The sequence below is a fragment of the Epinephelus fuscoguttatus genome, linkage group LG10 (genome assembly GCF_011397635.1).
Source record: "Epinephelus fuscoguttatus linkage group LG10, E.fuscoguttatus.final_Chr_v1".
NCBI classification, from domain to species: domain Eukaryota; kingdom Metazoa; phylum Chordata; class Actinopteri; order Perciformes; family Serranidae; genus Epinephelus; species Epinephelus fuscoguttatus.
The window spans coordinates 12,648,653-12,676,578 of NC_064761.1; the positions used below are offsets into that span (position 1 = coordinate 12,648,653).

The window sequence follows — 27,926 nt, forward strand, 5'->3', positions numbered from 1 at the left end:
CAGCAGTGATGAGATTTAAAAAAAAAAAAAAAAAAAAAGGGTTCCCAAGCACCTCCTTTCTGGGGTGGAGCCACAGTGCAGACGTTATACAGCAGAAGGGCAGTAAATTGAACTTACTTTGTGGCTACATTTATAGATTGGCAGATACAATGTGTGTTTTTCCAGCAAGAGCAGCAAGGTAAGGGGCAAAATTTCCTTTGTTACCCAGTTTGTTCCTTGTTGGGGAAAAAACAGAGGAAGCATAGTAGCCAAGGATACGAGCATCGGCCAGGTAGGGCACGTCTTCACCAGGACGAGAGGACTCTCTTGTGGACCCCAGAACAAGCAGAGAATAGAGCGAGGGCACCATCAAGACCACAGAAAGAGGCAGATGATTATGGAGGGGAAAATGCAGAAAAACAGGGACCTCGTTTGGATAAATAAAAAATAGTGCTTTAACTGGTGTCTTAAAAACAAAATAAAAAAATCAAGCTGCAAACTTCCATCATCAGTGAGCTGTTACTCCAAGGTGGGACTGGTATTTTGTTGTTGGTGTGCAGGAGATCAGTTTAGCGCATGCTGTCTAATTGTGTGGAATATCCAGTCCATCTTGGTGGTCCATCCTCCATGGTGAGCATCATTCATCTGTTTCATAAAGTAGTCCAAAGCCTCCTTCACAAAGAAGAAAAAAATAAAGAGATAAATGAGTAGGTGTAATAATTTTGCAGAGGTTTCAGAACTATCTAAAAAACACAAAATAAGATCAGAACCCAATGGATCACATCACAAAAGAGAAAAGTCATATTACCTGTTCAGTTTTCTCCAGGGCCAGCGTCTTCCTAATGTAGGCAATGTCATCAAATGACTGCAGCTCAGGCATGCCAGAGCCCAGCATCATCGAGAACAGGTTAATGAAGAGGTTAGCATGCTGTCGGATGGCCAGGTAGGCTTTATAACACATCTCCTGGAACCTGGAGGGAGACGGAAAAAGGAGTGGTGTGAAAGATGAAAAAACAGTGAACATTTTATTGAAATGTGTTTACTGGCTGCAAGAGAAAAAAGGAAGTAAAAATGAAGCTCAGTGTCAGGCAATGACACTCGCCAAAGCTTGGTGAGCATGTCCCTTTGATTCCTACTCTGATGCCATCTGAAGAAGATTTTAGGGTAGTGATGGTTTCCGTAAATGGTGACAGCAAGCCGTTTCACAAATGATCATCGTTCAAAAACTGCCTACAGGGCTCATGTATGGATTACAAGTATTACGTTTGATTATAAAAACGTGTCAAACTTACAGCAAGAAAATAGTGTACATTCAAAATTTGGTGAAACGGGCCTTCGACCTGCTAGCTAGACAGGAGAGATGCTAATTGCTATGTTTTATATCAAGTAAGGCAGTGATACGTTCTCTATGTTAACACTGTAAGCCTTAGTTCTCAGTTTGAGTTGATTGCTCAGATCTGATTTTTTGTTTGGCTGTTCTCACATCATTTTTTAAACGTGGCCAGTATCAGATTCCAACTAGAACTGGTCATGGCCTGCAATAACAAAGGCAACCCACACAGCATGCTGTGGTACAGAAGTAATCATGGGGATCACTGAAGTCAGCATTTATGGTTTCATTTATAATTTGATGTGCAGTGGGAGCCAGTAAATTTCTGAGCAGCAGATAATGAGGATGAAGAGAAAGAGAGACAAATGTTTAATTATGATTCTTTGTGGAGCAATGGCTGCGACTTCTGCACAGAGGTGTGTGTAGATACAGAGTCAGAGACAGGAGTGGTGGGATCGTGACATGAATAACTTCAATGAAACACACCCCAAATACTTATAATGCCTAACACTTCACTGTTCCTCCGCTGACTACCTCCATCACAGCTGTCTTCCATGTCTGTATTCACCAAGTGCCTTCTGCCAGCACAGAATTATAACAAAAAAATCCCTATTTGGGCCACTTTTGCCTACAATTTGAATGTAGCCAAATGGTACCTACCGACCCTATACCTTCACCTATAACTAAACTCGGTTAAAGTAAAACACTATAGCAAATCTTTGTTGATGCAGAAGCTGATGATACGACAAAAAGAGCCGAGCTTTAGGCATCGACCAGCCAACAAACCAACAGACTGTACTAGCTGCAGTTAGCAGCAAAGAAGGTGAGAGAAAATAAGAGATAAGACGCTGCAGCACCTCTCAAACTCTTTGGTCTTTGCGCACTCCTGGGATCCCTTGCTGATGACAATGAGGAAGTCTTGTGTCAGTACAAAAGGAACTCGCTCTCTCTTGTAGCCAAATTTCTTCTTCTTATGATCCAGGAAATGGCCGAAATCTATATGAAACAACTGGACAAGAGCAGAACAAAGAGGATGGCAGGAAGTGAAAGTTCAGCAACTTCCTCAATCCAGTAAACCTACTGTATACCCACAGGAAAACCTAAGGCATCAACAGCAAATTGAGTTGTTTTACAGAGAGGGGTATAAAGATTCAGTCTGCAGAGTACTGGCTTAAACTATTTACTTTTATCAAATATGTACTGGACAATAACAAATCCCTAGTAAATTAACTTAAATGAAGTGTGAACATTGTTACTTGTCCACCTTGACAAAAGTTGTGTGCTGTGTATATGTGCATAAAGAAGTTACCTGTCCATCATCTTTGACCATAATGTTGCTGTTGTGTCTGTCTCCTATCCCAAGAATAAATGTAGCTACACAGTAGCCAGCACAGGACCTCGTAAACAGATCAACAGCCATGTCATACCTGCAAGAACAAACCAATACGCACCCACAAAAACCAGTAAGCACTGACAACATTAGTGTTGTATTTTAGAAATAAATGAGCGATGAGAAAGTGTTTTAAAGTAAATGGGCTGTAACTCTCATTTCTTTTAGGGTCCCACAGATATGTTTCATACTGTCTAATGATGCAAAGATGCTGCAGGAAATAATATCAGCAGAGAAGAACTCACATCTCGCCCTTGTTCTTGTCCTTGAGCCACTGATGCAGAGTGTTTGAGTTGAACTGCAGGGCTCCTTTCAAGCCTCCTTTACACTGAATCTGCATGATGGTGTGGGAGCTGCGAACCACCTCGATGAGACCCACACAGTCTCCTAATGACAGACAGCCATACGGAAGCATCCTGGAGACACACAGAGCAGATTTTTTTTTTTTATCCTCATGCACTGCAGCAGGACAGAGAGAATACAGAAACTGAAGCAAAAAGATTCCAACAGAAAGAGAAATAATGACTGAGATAACAGGAGACAGATAGTACCTGAGGTCAAGTCCCTGATTCTGCCAAATATTCTCCATGATTTTAATAATCTGCAACGTCAGCATATCCTGCCGCAGGTCTAAAACACAAACACACACAATGAAGAAAGCTGCAGTTAATAACATCCTGGGAGACTGACAGCTTATACTCATGCACAACATGAGGATGAGTTAGTATGATTATAGTAGACAACCATTACGGAGAAGCTCTGCAGTCTCTCAACAGCACTTCACAGTTTGTGTCAACATTTAGGATTCTGACGTTGAAATATGTTGCATCGCTTTGTAGCACAAATCGGGGGAGTGAACTGAGCTAAAGTTTTCAGAGTTTCTTTCAAGTGCATATGGTGGTAAGAGTGAGAGGAAAAAAACCCTTCTAATATGTCTTTACAATAGTGTTATTAGGAAACATGGTCATGTTTTGAGAGTCATAACCGCCAAATATATCACATGCTAAAAACAGAGGCTTCCTATAATCCTCAGTATTTAGAATTTTCATCAAGTGGAAGTGTGCGAATTTATTTGGCATAGACACATTTATGTAAAATTCTATGGCATTTATGTTTGTCTGTGTGTGTGTGTGTTACCATCTCCGTTTTTGAAGATGATCTCATTGTTCTGAAAGAGCAGCTCGGACATGATGTCAGGATTCTCCCAGTTCAGCCACAATGGCCTCTTTGCTGATGACATGATCCTGCATTCATCTAACCTGTGCACAAATCAATTCATGATATTAAACAATGTCATTATTTTTCTCACAACCCAACTTATCCATACACACACCACACTACACACACATGCACACAGCTCATTCGCTATTGCTTCTAACCTCAAGTTTCCCAGTTGGTGTGCAGGGTTGAGAGGAGAAGTGTAGTTCTGCAGAGCATCCATGTAGTCTGGTCTCTTCATCTGGTCCACAAGAAACCGCATCTGGACCTCCACAGGACACACACACACAAACACAACAACACACACGTGCATTTGCACATAAATGTGTGCGCACACATCCATTTACACACACGCATCCACAAAGAGAAATCTTCTAAAAATGACTGCCTTTTATGTAGTGTTAAGACTCTGAGGGCAAATTATGAATCTAAAAAAGCTGCAAATAGTTGAATGAATAATAAATAACTGGTAAGGCATTCTAATGCAACACAGATCCCTCCTAAAATCTGGCTGTTTAAGATGCTATTATAAAGCTGAAGTGTGGAACTTTTGTCTCCCCTCTCTGGCAGTGAGAGTAATTATACAAACACTGTCGACACATGCTTATGATGCATGCCTGCAGGTGAGCTCATCACATCTCCCCCACTACCAGGAGCGTTCTCTTCAAAATTTCAGGTACATTTTTAGACAGCACTGCAGAAGTATTTTACAAACACCAACCACAGCTTACGTGTCTGCCCTTAGTCTCCATCCACACTAGAAACTGTTTCTACCATACTCCTAGCTGCTGCTCCATTGCTAAGGTCTCTCCCCTTTTCCTGTCCCTTTACCTCTGGCTGGTTAAAGGAAAACGCATCACTTCCAATGCGCAAGTGCAGCTAAGTCTCCACAGACACCAGACACTATAAATCCTGTATACTGTGAAACACAGAGAGCTTTCCCTGGCAGCGATAGGCTTAATCAGTTCATTCTAACTCGTTTGGCAAAGGCCACAGTATAGCTTTAAAATAACAATGGCTATATTCCTGTGTGTATGTGTGTGTGCTGTTGCTATCCTTACCTTTTGTGTCTCATCCTTTTTCTCCTGTTTAAGGATGTCAGTGAGGTTAATGAGCTTCTCCATGGCTTCTACCTGCCTGCTGAGGTGTTTGAGGTACATGCCACACGCCCTGCAGTAAGCCTCTAGCAGCAGCCCAAACCTCTGGCTCACTGTTTTATTGTGCATTTCTGACCTGATGAAGGGGGGACAAACAGTGGGAAGTAGGGAGGCAAGATGAATTTTTAGCTTTCTAGAAAGACACAGAGGAAGGAAGGTACATAAACATGAAGTAAAAGCAATCTGAATGGTGACTCACTTGAGATGCCAGAAGAAGAAATGACCTATCCTTTGATTGGTCAGGGCCTTTTTGAGGAGGAAACGGGCCAGCGGATTGTCAAGATACTGCTCATATTTTAATACCTAGAACAGGGGGGAGAGAGAGAGAGAGGAAGGAATGATCAGAGGGAAAGAGCCAGAGGAGATGCAGAGGTTCAGATTAGTCATTTCTAACTCAATAATGTCTCTCAACATGAAGTCTCTTTAAACCACGCACCAAATACAACCTAAGGCAGAGCAGAAAATCTTCAACACAAAAGAACAGCTGCTTTCCAACTGATATAACGCTGGCTGCCAAAGACACTCAGGAGAAAGGTACTTCATAGTCCACCTGAGTCATAGCACTCGTAGTTCTTCAATGTCTTCCTTTTTACCCCATTATTTCATGAATCAGTTCCTTGATTTCAATAGCACCAAATCTCAATTAGGCCTACCTGTACAAGCTGGATGAGGTACTGAGACAGTTTGTCATCAGTCAGGTATTTTTCAAGACAGCGCACAGCAAATTGCCTGACCATGGGGTCGGGATAGTTACAGTCCAGCAGCTCCATGGCCTGCTCAGGACGAATAGATGGCCATTCCTTTAACAGACAGTACATCTGGGAAACAAACAAACCAAGAAATATGAATAAATACTTAAACTAAATAAACTTAATTATATTCCGTTCATCTTTTTTAAAGTCAGTGATCTTGCAAGAAACAGCTAAGTTGCCAAAATTACTTCAAAACACAGTGTATCTGCATTAGTGTTAGTATTTTTAGAGAAGTATACATTCAAATTTAAAAACACAAAAGCAGTCAGTTCCCAGCTTTTTTTTTTGTTACTTACAAAGCAGAAAACCAAAATCACACAGATCAAGTATGTACGTAACATGCAGGTATGAAATGGCACAGCATTACCTGTGCTACTTCATCTCTGAAGTTCCATTTGACAGCGAGAAGGATCTTAGGAAGGATCTCAGGGATATTCATGCAGTAGTGCCTGGCAGAGAAATAAAAACAGGATTACTTAAAAAAACAATTGTATTACCACATTTCTTTCACATGTAGAATATCCAGCACAACATATGTGGTTACAGTTAATCCCAGAAATGTATTTTGTTTAGTTTTTTTAAACAAAATGTTTAAGAGTAACAAAAAAAAAATGTTCTAGCCATTAACCTAAAGGACACTTGTATTGGATCTGGTTTTACATACAGCTGCATACAAGAAATCTGTGACTTTTCATAAAGTGGTGCTTTATGGCAAAGTAATATATATTTCCTGGTTGGAAGGTTACCTGTGTCTCCAGAGGAAGTCTTTCTCCTGCTCAGTGATTTCTGAAAGAGGGTCTCTGTTACTCAGCTGTCTTATCTGCTCAGTGTCGCTCTCTGTCAGGGCGTGATCTCTGGCCGACCGGTTACTCTGAAACACAACAGAAAGAAAATACTCGCCTTATAACATTATTAACACTTCAATTAACAGCCTGTTGGCCATCATGTCTTTCAAACCCCTGATCCCTCCCCATATTTACGCTGTAATAAAACAGAGAAATGCAGTAAAACACAGTATTTTATTATTAACCTTTTTTTATCATTACTAAGTACATTAACCAGCAGCGTTATTATGTCACTAATTGTCAGAGCTTTTTTTGTCTTGCACCACAGGATCTTTATATTTTCCTTTCTGGACATTGTGACAAGCAGCCATTACGAGAAACAAATATAACCTGGAACATTAACAACCGTTATCCATTAAGACCCATTACTGTTAGGGAAGCTTCTCAAACAACTCAAGGCACAGATAAAGGAATTATTTAATACACCACATTATACTATCATCATAAATAAATCAACACTGAACAGTCCAGCTCTCTTGCATCGCACAGTATCTGATGCACCTGTAACAACAGGCCACCTTAGAAATATGTCTACTGGCTATAGTCATTTACAAGATTCCCACTGTTGTACTATAATTTAAATTATTCAAGCGCGTCCACCACAAGTTTAAATGTTTAACCACAGTTCAAATCAGTGCAAAAGGTAAACTGACCTGAGATAACCAGTGTTGTCTATATTGGCAAACCCTGGTGTCACATTAGTAATTGGCAAAATGAAAAGCTGTGTTCAAATTATCATAAGGTCTGTTTTTGCCGGAGCAGCTCACATCTCGGATACGTGAAATTTATATGTGAATGTATTTATATGGCTGTATTTTTCTGCCAATTGTCTTGAAATCAATTAATTTTAATAATGCATTTCTTTTGTCTGTGACTTTATCTTTCCATATAATGAATGAATGAATTTATTTCGGTCTTACATCTCAAAATATACATAATTCGTTCACACTAATATCAACATACTGACCGAAAAGGTGTAGGCTGAAGCTGAAGCTTATTTAGCCCACTCTCTTTACACACACGCACACATACTCAAAAAACAAACAAACAAACAAACAAAAGGCTGATAACTAAGAAATAAGAACAATTTAAAACCACAAAACAAAAAAATGAAGCCAAATCAGATCTCTGTCATGTATCTTTGAATTGCTGACTTTTTATATAATGTTTTTAACTGTAATAAAGAAGTGCTAAGTTTTAATTCATCAGTGGAACTATTCCACAGACGTACTCCTTTAACGGAAATACAGTTTATTTTAGTGTTTGTTCTGACTGTTGGTTTTCTAAACATCTCAGTTCCTCTGAGCTCATAGTGTCTATCTCTACTTTCAAAAAGAGTCTGTATAGTGTTTGGAACAATACACTACACAACAAAACTAATTGTTTGTGCTTGTAGATACTGATAGAATGAAAGAAGAAAGCAAAATGTTTCTGTTTCTGCTGCCAGTCAATGAAACTAGTACAAATTTGATTACGGCCCATAAATACTATTATGACAAACAGTCATTATCAAGCTGCTGAGCTGCAGGTAAAATCATTATTTTACAATTACAACATCACCAGACAAGATAAACAAAAATTCCAGTTAATGACGAGCTGTACTGTGAGATCAGCTATAATGACATTTTAAATGAGTGATGACAGAGAAGGTGTAGGAGAACAAAAGGTTCACGTATCCAATACAGCCTAAAATAATCCATTTCTACATCTAGATGAGCTGCAAATGTGTATTTTATGCTTGTAAAACATGAGAAATCTCAACAAAACATGCTAAGATGCTACAGATACTTCACTTCTGAAACGTTTACAGTAGCCAATGAAACTGTGACGGAGACAGAACGCAATGGAAGCACGATGCAGCATGATGCCTTGAACATTCAGCTTAAGGCTCAGTCTGTTAAAAACCCTGATAATACCCTCAAATCCTGAACTGGAGCTTCTTTCTTTAGGCCATCACTTTGCCAAGAGCACAAAATCTGTGTAAAAGTTCAATCATCCCAATCATTCTCCTTCACAAAACCAGGTCAGATTTCTGAATGTATACATGGGATGCTACATGAAATATTGTTTGTGCTTGAGAAAACATCAGCTTCCTGGTCAGACTCAAGTAGGATGATATCATCATCACACCATGTATTGAGTTAGGCACCCCCCCTCACCTTTGACAAACACCTCATGGATAACTTAACACATCGTCTCACACCATTCACATCCTCTCACATGGCAGAGTAACTCCAGCCACACGCAAGTCATGGTTCTGATGCCACACATCATTTAGAAATCTGATAACACGGCATCACCAACACCATCATGAATAACTGATCACAATGGCGCCACTGAGCCACATGAAGAGTTCATTAGACTTCTTTATCGGGCTAATATCTTCTTCATCACTTCACAGTCGTGTCTGTCACCTGTATAATAGTGTTTTTCCAAAAGTGCACATACCCCTCACACCTGCTTGCTCCCCAGAGATCTCTGAGATGAGCTTAAAGGACATTCATTTACATGTGTTTGTGTTATAAAACATTAAACAACCCGCTGTGTTTTTGCACCTTTGCAGCCCACTATTTGGTGGCTGATGAGCAGATTATTACCTGTCCAGAGAGGTTGTAGTTAAAGCCCAGTTCCCTTGAGATGGTCCAGTTTGCATGATCCTCGACTGCATTCATTTCTGGGTATTTGACTGAACTACTGAAGTGGTCAAACTCCAGCTCCAGACATGGGGTTTCCTGGACAACAGAGATTAAAATAATATTACAATGTGTAAATCACAGTTTCTCACAATGCAGCCAAACACTCAATGAAATAGGTAAATCTGTCACTTTGTTATGCTGTGTTTCTGGCACAGTCCCCAAATGAACATGTAAAAAATGGTACTTTTTTTTTACTTAGGAAGGCAAGATGCTGAATTCAAATACCTTATTAGGGTTGGATCCAGTGACTCCTATGGGGTTGAGGAGGTCTTCAAGGCCATGAGGGACAGGCCAGAGGTTCAGAGCCATTTTGTTGGCCACCAGAGTGTGAGTATAGTCAAACAAGTTGATATTACCCCACGCCAGTGGACAGTGCTCCTAAAGGGAGAGATAGAAGTAAAGAAAGTGAGAGGGAGAGCCACTGATTGCAAACGTCATTAGCTTCATGTGAGAAGCTTATGCGAAAAAACAGATGCAAACACAGATGGTGAATAATTCTGATTCAAAGAGGCTTTTAACATATTCAGTGTGGAAGTAAATAATCTCATTACGGCTTCCTTATGCTAAAAACACATTAAAAGCACTGACTCAGAAAAAGGTCTGTATCAAATACATCATGTTACACTCACACAATAGTCACTGGATATAATTAAAAACAAAAAAGTAGTGAAGGCACACACAATACATATCCACAAGTTAACACATATAGCTCAGTTTTTAGCCTGCTCAGTAGGCCTGTCACCGTAGCTAGTTTTGTTGGACGATATATGTCCCAGAATTAATTGTGATGAATGATATATTGTCAGTTCAAGACCATTTTATGCCACTGATATAATAGTAATATAATATCATAACAATGCAAGTATAGCCTTTTTTTAAGAGCAATTAACTTTTAATTCTTAAAAATATTCAGACTTTGGAACTACAATATAAAAAAAAATCAAACATATTTTTTTATAAAGTAATTACTATTTGTTAATATATGCAATACGCATATATTAAATTATGGTGCCTTTATTGGCATAGCTCAAAATTACTCTGTTAAAGACCTAATACACCTCCGAGAGTCAGCACATGGGGAGAGACGGCATCAAAGTCAGGCGGTTTGCTGGTAAATTTTACGGAGGACAAAAGTGTTGGAGGGCAAAACTACAAACAATGGACTGTTTGCCCATTGCCTGGGGCTGGTCAGCTGATGACTATCAGGACTGTTCCTCTTCCACTCCAGAAGTCCAGCTACAGGCGTAGTGAAAAGTGTTGTTTTATTTTTCTTCAGACTCATACAAGTAGGGAGGGGTGGAGAGAAAAAAAAGTGAAAACTGCCGCAGCCTAGTTTTATAATGGATAATGTTTATTTTGGCATCATGTTTGGCTAAAATGTTGGTGACATTCTGATGTAAACAAACACAAATGTAACCAAAACCGGCAAATCAAGGTCAACAAAATGATTGAGGTCACGTCTATATATATCATACGATGAGCAGAAGGGCCTTCTACTGAGTCCAGCCAAACTCATTCCATGTCTTTCCCTATGAATTAATGGACTTCCATAGTTGAAGTTTTATTTTCAGTAGGACAGATGGAGGAGATGTGGATGCTGTCTGTTTGCCTTCAATATGTTGGTTTTGGATTGGTTTTAAAAACAGGTTTTTGAAGCAGCTCAGTAACAGTAATAGCTAGAATGTGATGCCTAAACTTATTCATCTTGAAAGATGAAGTTGGTAAGCCAGTAAATGTGGCCACCTGTTATTTGCTCTACAGGCAGAAAGTTTAGCTAAACTCTGAATTGGACTGTCTAGTGCTTGATTATGAGATAACTGATCATGGTGCAAGGGACAGTGAAATCATAAGCTCTTGACAATATGTACCACCGAGTCACCTTTAGGTATAAAGGTTATCAGAAAACCTTCAAACTACAGTACTCCTTTTACCAAAGCTACCATGTAAGCCTTCACACAAACAGAGGGAATGTTTAAGATAACATCTTGATCTTCAGTGCGAGTGTTCACTAAGGGGCAGCAATGGAACCAGGTGACAAAGGGCTGCATGGAGAGGCAGACAGAGTTACATGCAGACAGCCAGTCAAAACGCACCTATTTATAGTAAGTGCTGGAACAAAAGGCTGCTGTAGAGAAGTGTTTATCTTTCATTCAGGTGGGGCTTGAAAGAGCATCCGCTAACCTGACCTCAGCCTAGCCAGGCGCAGCATGGGATACGGCTCACCCCAGGTGTCTGTTACAATATCTATGTCTAGCATTCATTGATACACTTGCGCACGCATGCGCGCACGCACACGCACACGCACACACACACACACACACACACACACACACTCTCACTTCTCTTTCCTCCAGCTTTTCCACCAGAGAGAGATGGCAAAAAAATCAATCAGTGTGGGTGAGTGTTACAAGTATCAGAGCCGACGCATAAAAACACAGATGCACTCCAAACAGCTTTGGACCACATGGTTTCTAAACACTAGAGTAAAATGTCACTTTTTATTGTAAATCTGATGTAAGTCTCCAGAATATGTTAATATTAAGCTACATAAATGAAAATCATAATCCTTTCTCAGTTAATACAATATATTGTTCTGAGAACTTCTCAGCCCTAATATTGCATTTTCTTTTTTATATTCAGTATTCAGTTTTTTTGTTGTCAACGTCTTTAGTTCAAATACTTTGATACAAGTTTGCGTGAGAACAATTAGCCCATTTTACTCATGCCATCAATTTGGCTTGCTCAAGCGAAGCATATTCTAACTTGAATGGAAAAGTCCCTTCAGCTTGATTGTGTCTCTGTCGATGTTTTCTGCCACCACAGAGCTCTTGGCTGATTAGTAATTAAACAGAACCAAAGACGATACCACAGTTCCCATTCACCCTGTGCTCAGGCAGACTGACACATAGATTAGGGTGTAGGTTCATATACCAATACTAGCACATGCTACTCACACAGACAAACATACACACAAGAGGCATGTAAGGTCCTCTTGGATGACTTAGCATGCCGGTGTTAAAGATTTAGACACGTGGAGGTCATCTGCTTGCTGCTAGCTGTAGGCTGTAATATCTGCCACACAGCCTGTCTATCTGTAATGTAACATACACTGCTATTTGTATTTGTATGATCAGGTTTTAAAATTACAAAATTTTCACTTTTCACAAATAAGTATTTTAATTCAGCTGTTGTACTGTTGCATTTTCCCCTCAATAAAACTATTTCACTGTTCCATAGTTATTCATAACTAGATGGGTTGAATGCATAGATCTATAATAATACCTAGATAGTGGGTGCCAGGATGGCATCTATTCAGTCCCATGGAAATGCTTGCCAGGTGCATATGCCAAAAAAGTTTCTAGGTTCAGGGGCATCGGTGGCTTAGTGGTAGAGCAGGCGCCCCATGTACAAGGCTGTTGCCGCAGTGGCCTGGGTTCGACTCCAGCCTGTGGCCCTTTGCTGCATGTCTCTCCCTCTCTCTCTCTCTCTCCCCCTTTCACACTTCACTATCCTATTAATTAAAGGCAAAAAATGCCCATAAAAATATCTTTAAAAAAAAAAAACAACAACAAAAAAAAGTTTCTAGGTTCTGGTTTTATTTTCGCAGTATGCAGCCCACTAAATATGCACAGTATTGGCTTTACATTATGATAACAACACACTTTTAAATCACTTTTCTCAGCTTGAGGAAAGTTTTACAAATATACAACCTCCATTAATCAAAATTTCATAGTAGATGTCAACTAGACTCATAATTGACCGTGTTTGCAGTTCGAGGTGTCAACAGTTTTACAGACGTGTCTTTCACAATGGTGGTCTATGGAGAAAATGCTTTTAGGGCAGCAGGGGATTTTTTCGCTGCAAAACCGTGAGTGGCCGCTATAAACAATTAGAAGCAAGGCTGAGCTGTTTCCTGGGGGCCTGGTTGAATGGCTTAGTAAGACACTTCCTAATTTTTGCATGTCCACTTCCTGTCTACTGAAGTTGCACTGTGGAGTCATTTCATTCACTACTTTCTATCCTACCTCCTTGGCTCCCTTCCTGCCCTTGACAGAGCAGATGGACAGGCAGAGTCTGGCAGCACGGGGTATGTCTGGGATGTACATATCATACGTGAGCCACTCATTCCACCTGTAGATAAAGAATGAAAGCAACACAGAGATAATTTATGAGACTGGGGCCAACCAACACAACCAGAGACAATCTCAAATGCAGGTCTATAACCTGATCAGGCCTCTGAGGTCATCAGACAAAGGTTTTCTAGCTGTACCCAGAACTGGATCCAGTTCCTGAGGGTGCCCTACTGTACTGTGGTCCTGCTATTGGGAACAAGCTGCCTGCTGACTTGAGGTCCAGCAAGACTGTGTCCACATTTAAACGCAAAGTTAAACCTTTCTTATTCTTATATCAGGTTTATAGTGTTGTGTGTGTGTGTGTGTGTGTGTGTGCGCGTGTGTGCTCATTTGATCACACCGATATGTTTTTTGGGTAGCTAGGGGTTTCTATTTGATTGTTTTTGATGTTTTTGTGCTCTCTGTATTATTATGTTAATGACGCACACTCTTGTATTTTCTTCCGTATGTTGTCTTTCCATGTAAAGCATTTTGAGTTTATGTGTGATGAAATGTGCCACATAAATAAAATTGCCATTGCCTACAACCACCACCAAGAGGAGGACCCAAAGAAAGCTGCGCCACTTAGGTCTCTGAGGTGCAATTAAGTGCTTTCAATGATAGAAAACGGAATGCTCAGACACCTTACACTGCTATTACACAGGGCTGAGTTAAACCTATACCTTCAGCAGGTTCTTTTACCTCTCCAGAGGTAAAAGAGTGGACCAGACTTGGGTTTAACAGTAATGTTATACAGCAGTTTAGTGTTACTAGCCAGCACTAAACTGTTAATGTTACCCTCCTGCCTTAGGACTACTTAAAGTAAATTAGCAGCGTAAACAGTCTAAAGCACTATTTCACTGAAATCAAGAGAAAGTGAATTAAAGTAGTAGTTATTTCCATTACCATAATTTAATTTATCACATTGTATTTAATGTCATTTTTCTGGTTTTAATTTTCACTGTATAATTACTGTCTCACATTGTTAAAACACTTTGTAAAAGCTTTTCACTAAATAATTTATTGCTGTAATTAAAAGATCATGCATTGAAGGACCACTGTAGTGAGGAAAAAAAGATATTGTAATAAAGGGTGGACAATTACCTGGGGTTAGAGCAGGGTACTCTCTGAGTGTTGACATTGTCACACATCTGTTCACCTCCATGGTAAATACCTGTCCTCACATATATCTATAAATAAACAAGAGAAGCAAAACGCAACAAGAAAAACAGTATAAGATGTGATATAACTTCCCTTTAACATTTTCCTGCTGGACAACTTATCTCACAAGAACACCATTAATAGCATGTAACAGCTGTCATGTTAAATGATCTTTATACTTAAGTGGCGTGGAGTCTGGCAGTTTTGTGAGGACATTACATTTACACAAATGATTCATGACAGCACACTAACATCAACGACCAGAACTGCTTTCCCTGGTTAAAGGTCTGTTCACATGAGACCTGGACAATGACTTGTTTGTTTCCACAGGAAGTGAGGGAGCTGGAGATGGGAAACTTTGCACAACTGAAATAACAACTAATATTGCTCAAAAACATCTTCATTCAATAATTTGAAAAAATACAATAAATACAGTTCACAACAATTTTATTACAAAAAATAATTCCTCTCACTTTGGCAAATTCTAGTCTTCTCTTAACATCCATTTAAGAATAGATCATAGCGTGTTTAATTTGACTGATCAACACAGACACGGTTATATTCCTGTAAGCACTGAGTGCCCCCACCTTGTCTATGTCCCGTATATTGACGTTAACATAGGTGGCACATAGGATCCGGATTCGCAGCGTTCCATTGATGGTCCACAGCGACTTGGCAGCTGCTTCACCATTCATATAGGATGTTGCCGTGGAGATGCGTCGAGAGTATGATGGCATGACAAAGTTATCTGTAGGCAACTGAGTGTATAGGCTGTCCTTGGCCATTAGCATCAGGTTAGGCATCCTGCCCAGCATGATGCAACTACGGATATACTAGAGGGAGAAACACAGAGGGAGGGAATGACGCAGAGGAGGATGGTTAGAACAAAAGTACACAGAGCTGCTAGAGTTACAGCGTGCATAAGTGTAACCAGTGATCGCAATTGGTCATTTTCCAGCAGCTGCAGTGTGACTGTAGAGGAAACAGTGACACTTGGTGCATCTTCTACTTTGATCTGGCTCACATGGACTGTGAGCGTGGGCTCACATCACTGTGCACGGGGAATTGATTCCAGTGTTTTAATGAAGAGCAATGCTATCCCAAATAAATACAATAAATAAATGCATCAGGCTTAGGCTATATCTTGATAGGGATTATCAAAAAGTTCTGGATTAGCTTCATCCCTCTTACAACATAGTTTGTTGGGTTTCTGTGCAGACTACCCCCAACTATGCCTGCTAATTTTTAGCCATTTTAGCCAATTAACTTTTCAACTCTTCATTCATGTAAACTAGCAATGTTGACACTTGTCATTTAAGCTCTAAACCTGCAAGTTTAAAGGGATAGTGCACCCAAAAATGAAAATTCAGCCATTATCTACTCACCCATATGCCGACGGAGGCCCCGGTGAAGTTTTAGAGTCCTCACATCCCTTGCGGAGATCGGCGGGGGGAGTGGCTAGCACACCTAATGGCTGACAACACCCCAGACTAACGTCCAAGAACACAAAATTGAATCCACAAATTATCTCCAACATGCTCATCTGTAGTGATCCAAGTGTGCTGCAGCCCCGACAAAAAAAGTTGTTTTGAAAACCGTCATTTGAACTTGTCAGTACTGATGTCCAAATTCTCAATTGCAGCCATCGCCAATTCCCAGTCTGAGCAGCAAAGACTTTCCTCATCTGTTGGCATTGCCTTGCATTTGAAACAACTACACCACCAGGTTTCCAGTGCTCGACTCCGGTATTCTGCGGCTGGCTGAGGGTTAGGCTCATGAGCTGCGGCTGCTTCGTCCAGTAGCCTGAGTTCCGTCCGTATACTCGGGCTCAAACAAATACGGCTCAACAAAGAAATGCTGTTCCTCCTCAATTTCAAAGTCTTCAGACATGTTGGGCTGTCCTTTGCTAAAAGACCGTAGTGCAAATTATCTTTTAGCTACTGTAGTTACCATTGTCTCCCCCTGCAGTGCACGTGTCACGTGATGTAAACACGGATGAGCAAAGCTCATGCTTTCGCTGGTCTCACGCAAGCGCGCGCACGTGAGAAGCAGTCAGAGCTACAGGCTACAGTGAGGCTAAAAACAGAGTTCAAATGACGTTTTTCGAAACAACTTTTTATGTCAGGGCTTCAGGACACTTGGATCACTACGGATGAGCATGCTGGAGATACTTTGTGTGTTCTTGGACGTTAGTCTGGGGCGCCGTCAGCCATTAGGTGTGATAGCCGCTCCCCCCGCCGATCTCCGCAAGGGATGTGAGGACTCTAAAACTTCACCAGAGCCTTCCTCAGCATGAGGGTGAGTAGATAATGGCTGAATTATTATTTTTGGGTGCACTAACCCTTTAATGTTTTCTTGTTGTTGTTTTTTTTTATAGATTTCTGCCCATATGTCTCTCACCTTATATTGGCTGATGGGGTACTTTTCCAGCAGGTACTCATCACAGCCACAAACTTTGAGGATGTATTTACCCTGATATTCCTGAACACACATCTTTAGCTGCTCTGGGGACAACAGCATGCTGCGTGTCTTCTTACGAATGGCCTCAGCAATCACCTTTAGAAAAAGATACACACAGACAGCCTACATTAGACTTTGGTAAGGCCTAGAGCTGAGATACTCAACTTGCGATGCCCAGGGGCCACTTTTGCAAAATGACAGAGGGCCAGGGGCCAGTCTCAGTAGCCAGGCACAGGTCAGGTGTATGAAGGGACATATCTAGAATTTGTGGACATTCGGGATTTAGCCTGAATGTTTGTCAGGGAGTCTGGGTGATCCTCTCCGACACTGTTTTGTGTGCACAATTGCGACTTATTTACATTCGGAGTAAAGAACAAAAGAATTCCCAGTTTCAGACACTTTACTTTCATTGTGCATTAGAAATGGTCGGCAGGCCACCCAGCACCCTATCAACTGAGGGCCCGTGGACCGTATATTGAGTATTACTGGCCGAGAGTGAAACCCTTCAATTTCCCTATGTTGAATTTATAAATTAAGGTGGCTCATGACTGATTTGTTGTCTTTTTTTATTTTAGTATATATTCATCTCACCTGTTCAGGCACACAGTCGTGGTTGATCTTCAATGTGTACTTTTGTTTGTCGTTGTTTGGAGAAACAATCACCCAAATCACAACAATAATTTGACCTACAAAAAGAGACAGAAAAAAAAAAACCAAGCTGAGGAAAAAATCAATAAATCAAATTTTACTCAAGCAGCAAACCCAGAAACAATAACTATCCACCTTTAATTATTCTGAGGTCTGAGGGTATTGTATCAAGCCTCACAGTAATAGCACCTCAATCAATTTATTGAATACCCTGCTCATTACTGTTGTTCCTTTCCATTGTTAAGGCTGGCTAGTAGCAATCAAGCATTGATAGGAGCGTAAAATGCTCGCCTCTTGGTCCCTGTTGTCTCCAAGTGATTCATTTTTGTGTCATTATTTCAAAAAATAATTACACTAATTTTCTGTTTCTTATTTTTCTCCTTTTCTCATTTCCTATGAAACTAGTTAGACTGTGCTCTGAAAAAAGAAAACCACCAAAGCTGTTGCCTACCTTTGTCCAGTTTGTTATAGATGTGTTTTGGAAGTTCCTGTGTGGATTCCACATTGGGTGGGTAAACATACAGTGCTCTACTGTGGGGCCCGTTGGCATCTCTCAGCTCCACAGAGTCTTTACAAACATTCAGGATGTTTCTCCTGAAGTCCTGAACCTCTGGGTCCTTCACAAGGTCAAATTCACACACAGGCATACCAATAGCAAAACCTGGCAGAATAAAAAGCAGAGTCAGTGTTTTTTCAGTCTCGAGGCAGTTCTGGCTAGATCGGTCTGTTTAGAGAAATGTTAAAATAGTGTTTTATTTAAGTACATCAGCTAAACAGCTAGAAAGTTACTGATTTTTTGTGCAATTTCCCTTTCCCAATCATTTAGTCATGTTCCAAATTATATTTTAATTCATAATATTAAAAAAACAGTCAAAACGTGTTGGTCTATCCATGTGTGAATAAATGATTTTTAACAGTACTTCAAGCGCCTTTTTAGACTGCCAGCACTCAGCATGGAGTGAGCAAGGACATTTCTTTCTATTCTTTTGTGACCATTTGCCCTATCCTTGAAGAGCACCTGTTTTTTTCAGTTACCTATACTTAGTGTCTTCACTCAGTCCAGCTATCACCATTTTTTTCTTCAATATATCTTAATTCACTGTTATTTGACTAACAAAAGAAATAAAAAACAAAAGTAACTACAGCTACAACACAACTGGTGCTATCACAGTAGAAAAAATTCTCACCAATCTCCCTGTTGAGGATCTTTTCTTCCCTGTTGCCAACTGGTTCGATGACCTTGAGGAAGGGCTGGAAGAGTCGGAGGTCACACAGCCTTCGAGTCTCATCATAGAACTCTTCCCGCTCTGCTTCCTGCGGGCAGGAAAAAAAACAGAGGCTGTATTCAAACATTTCCACTTTCTTTTTTAATGAAAAGTGACTGTGATTTTTTGTAAGAGCTGACTGCCTTCCTCCAGGTGTAGAACCGATGTTTTTGAAAAGTTCAATGGTTTGTTTTTCAGTACAGAGAAGCATTCTCTAAAGCTAAGATGTTTTGCAGAGAGACAAGCAAGATGTGAACCACTTATTTCCATGAGCCTTCCATTCACAAAAGGTGGAGTGTTTCTATGAACACCTGTGCAATCTCCAGAGAAACTACAGTTCTCCTTTAATGAACAGCAGTCTGGGGTTGTTCCATCAAACTTTCAACAATGGATTTCTATTATGCTTACTCATTTAGATGGACACCTATGCCCAACAAATATTCAACTTGAGGTCGAGAGTTCTTACCTGTGTAACACTGACGAAGATATAGGACGTCTCTTCCTGTAGGAGGTGATGGAGGGGATATTTCCTGGCCTCTTTGAACAGCTCATGTTTGATGGTGATGAGTGTGGCCTCACGGAGACACTCCAGGGTAAGAATCATCCCATTGGGCAGCAGGCAGTCCACCAGGATCCTGCAGACACACTCAGCATCAGTATATCAATTATTTATTTTTCACTTACTATGCCTGTTTGGCATAGTAAGAATTTCTTAACATTCAGTGAAAAATATATATACAAAATAATATGATAACTACATAGACATGTAAATTTTGGAGCTTTTGGAGTAATAATTGTCAGTGCCTGGGTTCACAATAAAAGAAAATGCACTTATATCCATAATAGAATCTCAGTGTGCATACCTGGGAGGCATCAAGTGGATGCCCCATAGCTCCCCTGAGGACGGCCTGGGAGGCATCTTCCTCTATGTCTCCCAGCTCAGTCACACAGTTAAGCTGTGAGCACAACCTGAAAGATAACAACACTTTCAAGCAAGTTCTGACCCTCATAGTGTAAAGCAACAGACTGAATGCCCCATTCAATTCAAGCCCCCAGTGGTGATACTTAATGTAAAAAAACAAGGTATAGTTTGTTTATTAAATACAGTTTACTTCTTGCATCTGTTCAGACAATATGTAAAAATGTTGTCTGTGTAACTGGGTTGACCAATGATGCAAATGAAACCACCGTATTGTTGCCAAATGAGCAGCTGTTAATGTGCCTTGTGATTTTAAAAACTCGGTGAAACAAAAATATTAATTCAGTGACCAAATGCAACTATAATTTGCTGATTTAACAACTGTTTTCTACATATGGCAACTTAATTTAAAAAAGACAGATCTGGTGATGTCTGGCTCAAAATGAGCTAATTTCTGCTGAGGAGAGTCGCCAGTATTGCTCAGTAAATCTGCAGTCATGCCTACTCACTGTGGCTGAGGCTCAGCTGTGTTCACTGAGTTAAAAAGAACAAGCATGTTCAGTCAAGCACACAGAAGTGGGACTAAAACAAGTACAGTGACTGACTGCGGAGGATCCATAGCATGTGTGAAATGGGCATAGCTTAGTGCTTTATGTCACTCAAGTATATCTTACCAACAGGCTGCACTTACAGTCCAGATATTTGTTTTTTGGTGAATAGATTTTACTGATATATCATCAGAAATATTACTTAGATTCAGGCTGAGTGGGTGATCACATACACCCATAAGGCATGTCCTGAAAAATGCACACATGCGTGTCCATGCAAAAGTAAAGACTAAGCTCGAAGATATCTCTACTTGTCCTTTAAATATAAGACATGTGAAGCATCTACAGTAAAAGGCACTTTTCAAAGCATGAAAGCAATTGGTTTATCTTACCACTCGTATCGCACTGTACAATTAACTGATAAAAGGTCCATACAAATAGTTTCCTAATTGTGTCTTGAAAGAAAATAAATTTTCACTCATCCTAAAATCATGCCTGTTCCAACAATCAAACATGTCACTACGTACTCAGTAACAGGACAGGGTCAAGCTGTATTGCTTCAACTTCAGTCAACTGCCTCAGGTCTGCTGCTCCTATATTCTCCCATATTGCAGGTGTCATCTTGTAAAATCTCTAGTCGACCTTCAACCTTCAGTCTGAAATATTCTTTCCTAATGATAATCCATCATCACCATCGTGGCACAATCCTGAAAGAGACCCTGCTCATCTTTCTGCTGAGATCCAGTCCAATCTGAAAAAAAGCCAGTACTTGGCTCAACACTTGACACTAAAAGCAAAGACAAAAGAAGTCACTGCCTTTTTGGACATTCAGCCAGGTCACCAACAATAAGATCAAATCCAGCAAAAGACCTTCATCTCAAGCCTTACCAGCCTACCCTCTTACATCTGTGCATTAAAAATGTTATATAACTCTTTTGCCACTTTCACAAATGATTGAGTTGTAGCATCCAGAATCAGTGTTGAAATTAGAAATGAAATTTTAGTCCTCTAGTTATCACAGGGGTGTGAAATCATCTTTTCACACCAAAGCCAGTTAGACCAGAATTCAACCCTAGTCGATCAGAGTAAAGAGGCCTTGACTAAATCACTGCTCTCATCTCTGAGTTTACCTCAGCAATCCAAAAAGAATTCTATCCAGCTTATCTGCAAAGGAACGTCAGGTCTTTTAGTAGACTTTGACCCATTCAGATGTATTCAGATCAACCTAACATAGTGTCGGTTTCTTGCACGTTAGTGGCCCACAATTAATTGAATATTAATCAAGGTCAAGATTTTGGCTTCCCTCAATAAATTAACATGATTGACTATGATATCAATATTCAAAATGTGTTCTCAGATCATATAAAACTCTGTTGCACATTAAACATCAAACACCTCCTAAACTAACAGCCACCCTCCATGTTTGAAGATCCGTCATTCCGCTACGCATGCTCCGTACTGCAGCTGCTTGTGAAAAAGTTAAATAATCGGTACGACAGCAGACAGGCAAAACGAAAAACGATCCATTTATCAACCATCCTCATCTGTTGTTTGAAGTATTTTGGATTTAGGTAAGAACAAATCACATTAAAGAGTGCATGAGACTTGTGTCTGCACCGCAAACTAAGTTGTTAAACCACCTAAAAAACACACCACAATCTGCAGTCTAATGAATGCATGAAGGGCAAGATAAATAATGTTACTAACATGACCTAACTGAATCTGTGTCCTTACATGCATATATATATATATATATAGATCTATATACATATATATATATATATATATATATATATATATATATATATATATATATATATATATGTATATATATATATATACATTTATACATATATATATATATATATATGTATATACAGTACAGGCCAAAAGTTTGGACACACCTTCTCATTCAATGTGTTTTCTTTATTTTCATGACTATTTACATTGTAGATTCTCACTGAAGGCATCAAAACTATGAATGAACACATGTGGAGTTATGTAATTAACAAAAAAAGGTGAAATAACTGAAAACATGTTTTATATTCTAGTTTCTTCAAAATAGCCACCCTTTGCTCTGATTACTGCTTTGCACACTCTTGGCATTCTCTCCATGAGCTTCAAGAGGTAGTCACCTGAAATGGTTTCCACTTCACAGGTGTGCCTTATCAGGGTTAATTAGTGGAATTTCTTGCTTTATCAGTGGGGTTGGGACCATCAGTTGTGCTGTGCAGAAGTCAGGTTAATACACAGCCGGCAGCCCTATTGGACAACTGTTAAAATTCATATTATGGCAAGAACCAATCAGCTAACTAAAGAAAAACCAGTGGCCATCATTACTTTAAGAAATGAAGGTCAGTCAGTCCGGAAAATTGCAAAAACTTTAAATGTGTCCCCAAGTGGAGTCGCAAAACCATCAAGCGCTACAACAACTGGCACACATGAGGACCGACCAGGAAAGGAAGACCAAGAGTCACCTCTGCTTCTGAGGATAAGTTCATCCGAGTCACCAGCCTCAGAAATCGCAAGTTAACAGCAGCTCAGATCAGAGACCAGATGAATGCCACACAGAGTTCTAGCAGCAGACCCATCTCTAGAACAACTGTTAAGAGGAGACTGCGCGAATCAGGCCTTCATGGTCAAATAGCTGCTAGGAAACCACTGCTAAGGAGAGGCAACAAGCAGAAGAGATTTGTTTGGGCCAAGAAACACAAGGAATGGACATTAGACCAGTGGAAATCTGTGCTTTGGTCTGATGAGTCCAAATTTGAGATCTTTGGTTCCAACCGCCGTGTCTTTGTGAGACGCAGAAAAGGTGAACGGATGGATTCCACATGCCTGGTTCCCACTGTGAAGCATGGAGGAGGAGGTGTGATGGTGTGGGGGTGTTTTGCTGGTGACACTGTTGGGGATTTATTCAAAATTGAAGGCACACTGAACCAGCATGGCTACCACAGCATCCTGCAGCGACATGCCATCCCATCCGGTTTGCGTTTAGTTGGACGATCATTTATTTTTCAACAGGACAATGACCCCAAACACACCTCCAGGCTGTGTAAGGGCTATTTGACCAAGAAGGAGAGTGATGGAGTGCTGCGGCAGATGACCTGGCCTCCACAGTCACCGGACCTGAACCCAATCGAGATGGTTTGGGGTGAGCTGGACCGCAGAGTGAAGGCAAAGGGGCCAACAAGTGCTAAACACCTCTGGGAACTCCTTCAAGACTGTTGGAAAACCATTTCAGGTGACTACTTCTTGAAGCTCATGGAGAGAATGCCAAGAGTGTGCAAAGCAGTAATCAGAGCAAAGGGTGGCTATTTTGAAGAAACTAGAATATAAAACATGTTTTCAGTTATTTCACCTTTTTTTGTTAAGTACATAACTCCACATGTGTTCATTCATAGTTTTGATGCCTTCAGTGAGAATCTACAACGTAAATAGTCATGAAAATAAAGAAAATGCATTGAATGAGAAGGTGTGTCCAAACTTTTGGCCTGTACTGTATAAATATATATATATATATATATATATATATGATAAACATAACATTCATTCATTCATATCCATTTAGCTCTCAAAGACAGACTGGAATAACCACAGCAATCACATTCCATATTGGTTAATCGGCAGGAATGTAGCACAACATGAATGTGAAAGCAGTGCTCTGTTGATTTAATTTTGGTAGAAGGTTTTGGTACAATCTTATTTTGTTTCCAGGAGGTGCACTGTGAATAAGGACTGGTCTTATTTTGGTGCAAAGATTTGTAGGTCTACATTAGCAGGAATTAACACAACAATGGAGTGGAAGCAGTGCTCTGTCCATTTAAATGTGAAAGCGCAATAAGAATATTTTGTCCCTAAAATCAATTAATAATTGTGATAAATATTAATGAGCTAGATGACCCAGATAGTTTTTAACACAGAACCAACTGATAAGCCATTACTGGAAACAGTTTGGAAAGGGGCAGGCACTTTCAAAACATACTTGGCAGGCGATTGGATGATCTGTCTATCATCATCTATCATGAGCTAACTTCAACCAGCTCATACTCTCCAGCTCTGATATAACTGATGCTATTGCAGCATCTATGCACCCTTTTTAAGGAGCTGCCATTGTTGTTTTGAATGAACAGTTGCCTCCATGTCATCACACACATCTAAAGCAGCAGCTTCTCATAGGACGCTGGCTGGTCCAAAGCCATGGTGGTTTGACATTATCTACTATATTTATTCTGACATCAGTAATTAACAGAGTAAATTACTGTATCTGCCCTTGATGCTGGCTTTTGTCCCAAACCTCCAGAGATCATCGAGGATACAATTTAATATGTGAAGATACTTTTTCAAAAACAATTAGTCAAGATAAGTGCTTACTAGCTGTAGCTGTATATCTACCAGTCAACATTTGCTCATTCAATTCTCTGTGCTGGAGTACTGGGAAATAGCAGGGTCTTGTGGGACTCCATTGACAAGGGTATTTTAGACAGACTGCTCATGTCCAACACTCACAAACACAAAAACAACACAGTGACTCAACTGCAACAGATTGTGACACAGTGATGGGAAAGTATGTGTTTGTGTGGGCTCTTTGAAAATTACAACATGCCTTAATATAACCTTCAGCCAACTTGTGGCCATAAACAACTCTCAGAAATGCTTCAGGATGAGAAGAAAACCAAGAGTTATTATTATCATAATTTATCCAGAAAATATCCATCTTTTATCTATTACATTAGTGTTTTGTTTTTCTTGCTCTCCCAAATTAGCATAGTTCTTGTAATTGTGGTTGCTGTTCTGTCAGGACAATATTAGCTGTCTAGACTACATTAGCTTTATATCTTAAGTACAACAAAAAACTTTGAGACAAAACATACACCCTCAAAACAGCACTGTACTGGCATGTATGTTCTCTGAGTTTCCTCACTTCGACCAGGTCTGTATTACAACATAATGAGAATGAGGACTTCTCTTATGTAGAGCTGCACATAAGCAAACTGTACTGAAGATAACATAGTGAAGTCTTTAAAGAACCCATTACTGATTTAACTACACAACTGCAACACTTTCATGAAAAGATCAAAGAACTATTGGTGTGTTCAAACAATATGTTATCTAATCTTTTCAACTATACTTTCTGTAAGAAAAAAAATCATGAGCAAACAGCATAAGGACATAGGAACCAAGCTTTCACTGTTCATTTCCCACAGCTAGACTCAAATAAGTGAAGGTCATTGTATCGCCTAAGAACAGCACTTATCTGATCTGCCAATTTGATAATCAGAATCCCTTGTGATATCTTGTCTCATTTCACAGTACCAATATTGCTTTCATATCTCCCTGTGCCATCTACCAGGAGTGCAGGCACCCAACAACATTGCAGCTCAGTCCCAGTTTGGATGCAATGGTAAAGGCACCTGGCAAAATGCCCTCATGCACCAGATTCTGGAAATGTTTTGGGGGTTTGTAACTGGGAGGACACCACAGGGCATATCTATGGCATGCTGGTGAGTCTCCTTGCTGGCTTTGAATGAACTTTGGCCTCTGAATCACCACCCAGTCTCACATTTTTCCAGTAATTCAAATACATCTGGTGTTGTACTCACTGACAGCTGTTGCCCTGGTGGGATGAGCAACCAAGCCAATCAGAGCTTTGTTCATTAAGATCACCTTCCTGTGCCAGAGCCACGGAAACACGCTAAAAGCATAGATGAAATTGACACAGCTATAACGACCGTCTTAAGGTTGACATACAGGAATGACAACTCTATTGTTTTGCATATGGGTGGATGGCTGCTTGATGTACAAAGAACAACAGAGAGAAAAATAAAATTTGAATTCTGCCGTTAATTCTCCAACTGATGGAAAATTTTCCACCCAGTTAAAGTTAAGAGATGCAGTTGAGATACAAATGCGTGACACTGATAGTGAATGAAAAAGGAAAACAGCAAACTTAATTTGCAAAATACGGTAGCATTAAATATGTACAAAAACAAGCCAAAACGGAAAACCCTAAGTTAAAACAAACCAACCATTGAGCAGCTCTGCGATCTGTGACCCTGATCAGGATGCAGCTAAGCACTTTAGGACAAAAGAGGAAGCTTCCTCACAACACAGGATGTGGGGAATGTGGAAACATTGGCCTACAACACAAGCTTGCTTTGAATACTGAAACACAACTGCAAAACTAGTTGCAGTGGCACATACTGTAGCTAGCAGTGGCAGGTTGACAAGATCATTATGCTCAGTCTGTGCCACACACAATACATTTGTGGTTAACAGAATTGCATCGCGTTACCCAATAATGTGGTTTCAAGACAACACTTCCATGATCGTTTTTTTCAATTTCACTTTGTCTATTAAATTAGCTTTGCAATCATGACAGTCAGTAACAAGATAGGAGACAACATCAGATGTAAAATGTCTTTGCAGGACTGTCAACAGGAGAGAGGAATTTGTGAAGCATAACGTTACCTAAGAGAGACGCCCTCCTATTTGGATGATGGGACAGTTCCACCCTTCATGTTTCAATCCATCTTCATGCTGTCACAAAAATATGTGTTGGGAGGAGAAGACATGAACACAAACAACATCACACACACTGTGCATCTAACAGCAGACTCACACGGGCTAGCAGCAGGTTAGCTAACATAGGTTGTTTGGGAATGACAGCTCAGAGTTGACAGCTGCACAGCACTGTGAGCTCCAGATATAGTGATAACGTTTTTTTCTGTATAACAATCAAATATAATTTAGGAACATCCTCTCTAACCACGTCGGCCTTGTCTTACCATATATATCTCTGTCGACTAATGCCTGTAGACCAGTTTGGGAATAGCTAGCTAGCTCCCTTGTTTTAGCTAGCGGCTAACGCTGAGCCCATTTTGGTAAATACATTCTCAACATTAAATTCAACCAATTTGTCTATTAAAAGGTATAAAAAATAAAAAATAACTAATTTAGCATGATAGCTCACCCTGTTGAGTTGGCGTCAACGCAGCGAAGTGTTTACGGATGCTGGTATGAGAGGCTCTCCCCAGCTAATGCTAGCCCTCCAGCTAGCCAACCCCACCAATCCCAAACGGCCCGGGTTGGTGGCTCCCGGCGCCGGGCAAACAAGCAGGCTGTTATCTACCGTCTGTCAGCTTCTGTGCCACCTTTCCGAGACAACAGCCGTTACTCCACACCGAAAATAAATCCTCTCGTGATGTGGGTTGTGAGGCGTTCAGTTACAGAAAATATGTCCCAAAATGTCCAGTCAGAGGGGCTCAGGCTGAGGATGTTATGAGCAGCTGAAGTGCTGGTCGACTGGACGAGTTGTCTTGCTGCGGCACTGCAGCCACGCTGTCTGTCCGGGGCCCTCCTCCCTTCCTCTCACACACAAACACACACATACACAAAGTGAAACTGGGTGTGATTTGCCTCTGTGATGTGTTAGTGGTAAACATG

At 40.3% G+C, this 27,926-nt stretch overlaps 1 protein-coding gene across 3 annotated transcripts; it reads right to left on the minus strand.

Moving 5' to 3' along the window:
• On the minus strand, positions 1 to 27,810 carry LOC125895453 (phosphatidylinositol 4,5-bisphosphate 3-kinase catalytic subunit alpha isoform-like). 3 transcript variants are annotated; one of them, XM_049587300.1, is made up of 26 exons: positions 27,454 to 27,810; positions 26,952 to 27,020; positions 19,877 to 19,982; positions 19,480 to 19,648; positions 18,936 to 19,062; positions 18,200 to 18,409; positions 17,692 to 17,786; positions 17,041 to 17,196; positions 15,228 to 15,473; positions 14,584 to 14,669; positions 13,393 to 13,498; positions 9,593 to 9,745; positions 9,269 to 9,403; positions 6,573 to 6,697; positions 6,194 to 6,275; positions 5,728 to 5,892; positions 5,274 to 5,377; positions 4,979 to 5,150; positions 4,079 to 4,179; positions 3,837 to 3,958; positions 3,251 to 3,329; positions 2,945 to 3,115; positions 2,619 to 2,736; positions 2,167 to 2,318; positions 788 to 950; positions 1 to 651 (listed from the first exon to the last, which is right to left on the minus strand). In XM_049587300.1, the coding sequence occupies exons 3-26, from the start codon at positions 19,930 to 19,932 to the stop codon at positions 544 to 546; spliced, it is 3,201 nt and encodes a 1,066-aa protein (XP_049443257.1). In that variant the 5' UTR covers positions 19,933 to 19,982; positions 26,952 to 27,020; positions 27,454 to 27,810; the 3' UTR covers positions 1 to 543. The 3 variants fall into 3 exon arrangements, with proteins under 3 accessions (XP_049443257.1, XP_049443256.1, XP_049443258.1); XM_049587299.1 differs by having other exon boundaries at positions 4,079 to 4,185; XM_049587301.1 differs by lacking the exon at positions 19,877 to 19,982 and having other exon boundaries at positions 4,079 to 4,185.
• Between the last annotated feature and the right edge of the window lie 116 nt (positions 27,811 to 27,926).

Excerpts from the sequence above, each read along its gene's own strand:
- LOC125895453 (XM_049587299.1), bottom strand. The coding sequence starts at position 19,932 with ATGCCTCCCAGGCCGTCCTCAGGGGAGCTATGGGGCATCCACTTGATG. Across the intron at positions 17,787-18,199 it reads CTATAACAAACTGGACAAAG|GTCAAATTATTGTTGTGATT; the intron begins GTAGGCAACAGC and ends CTCTTTTTGTAG. Across the intron at positions 13,499-14,583 it reads GTACCCTGCTCTAACCCCAG|GTGGAATGAGTGGCTCACGT; the intron begins GTAATTGTCCAC and ends CTTTATCTACAG.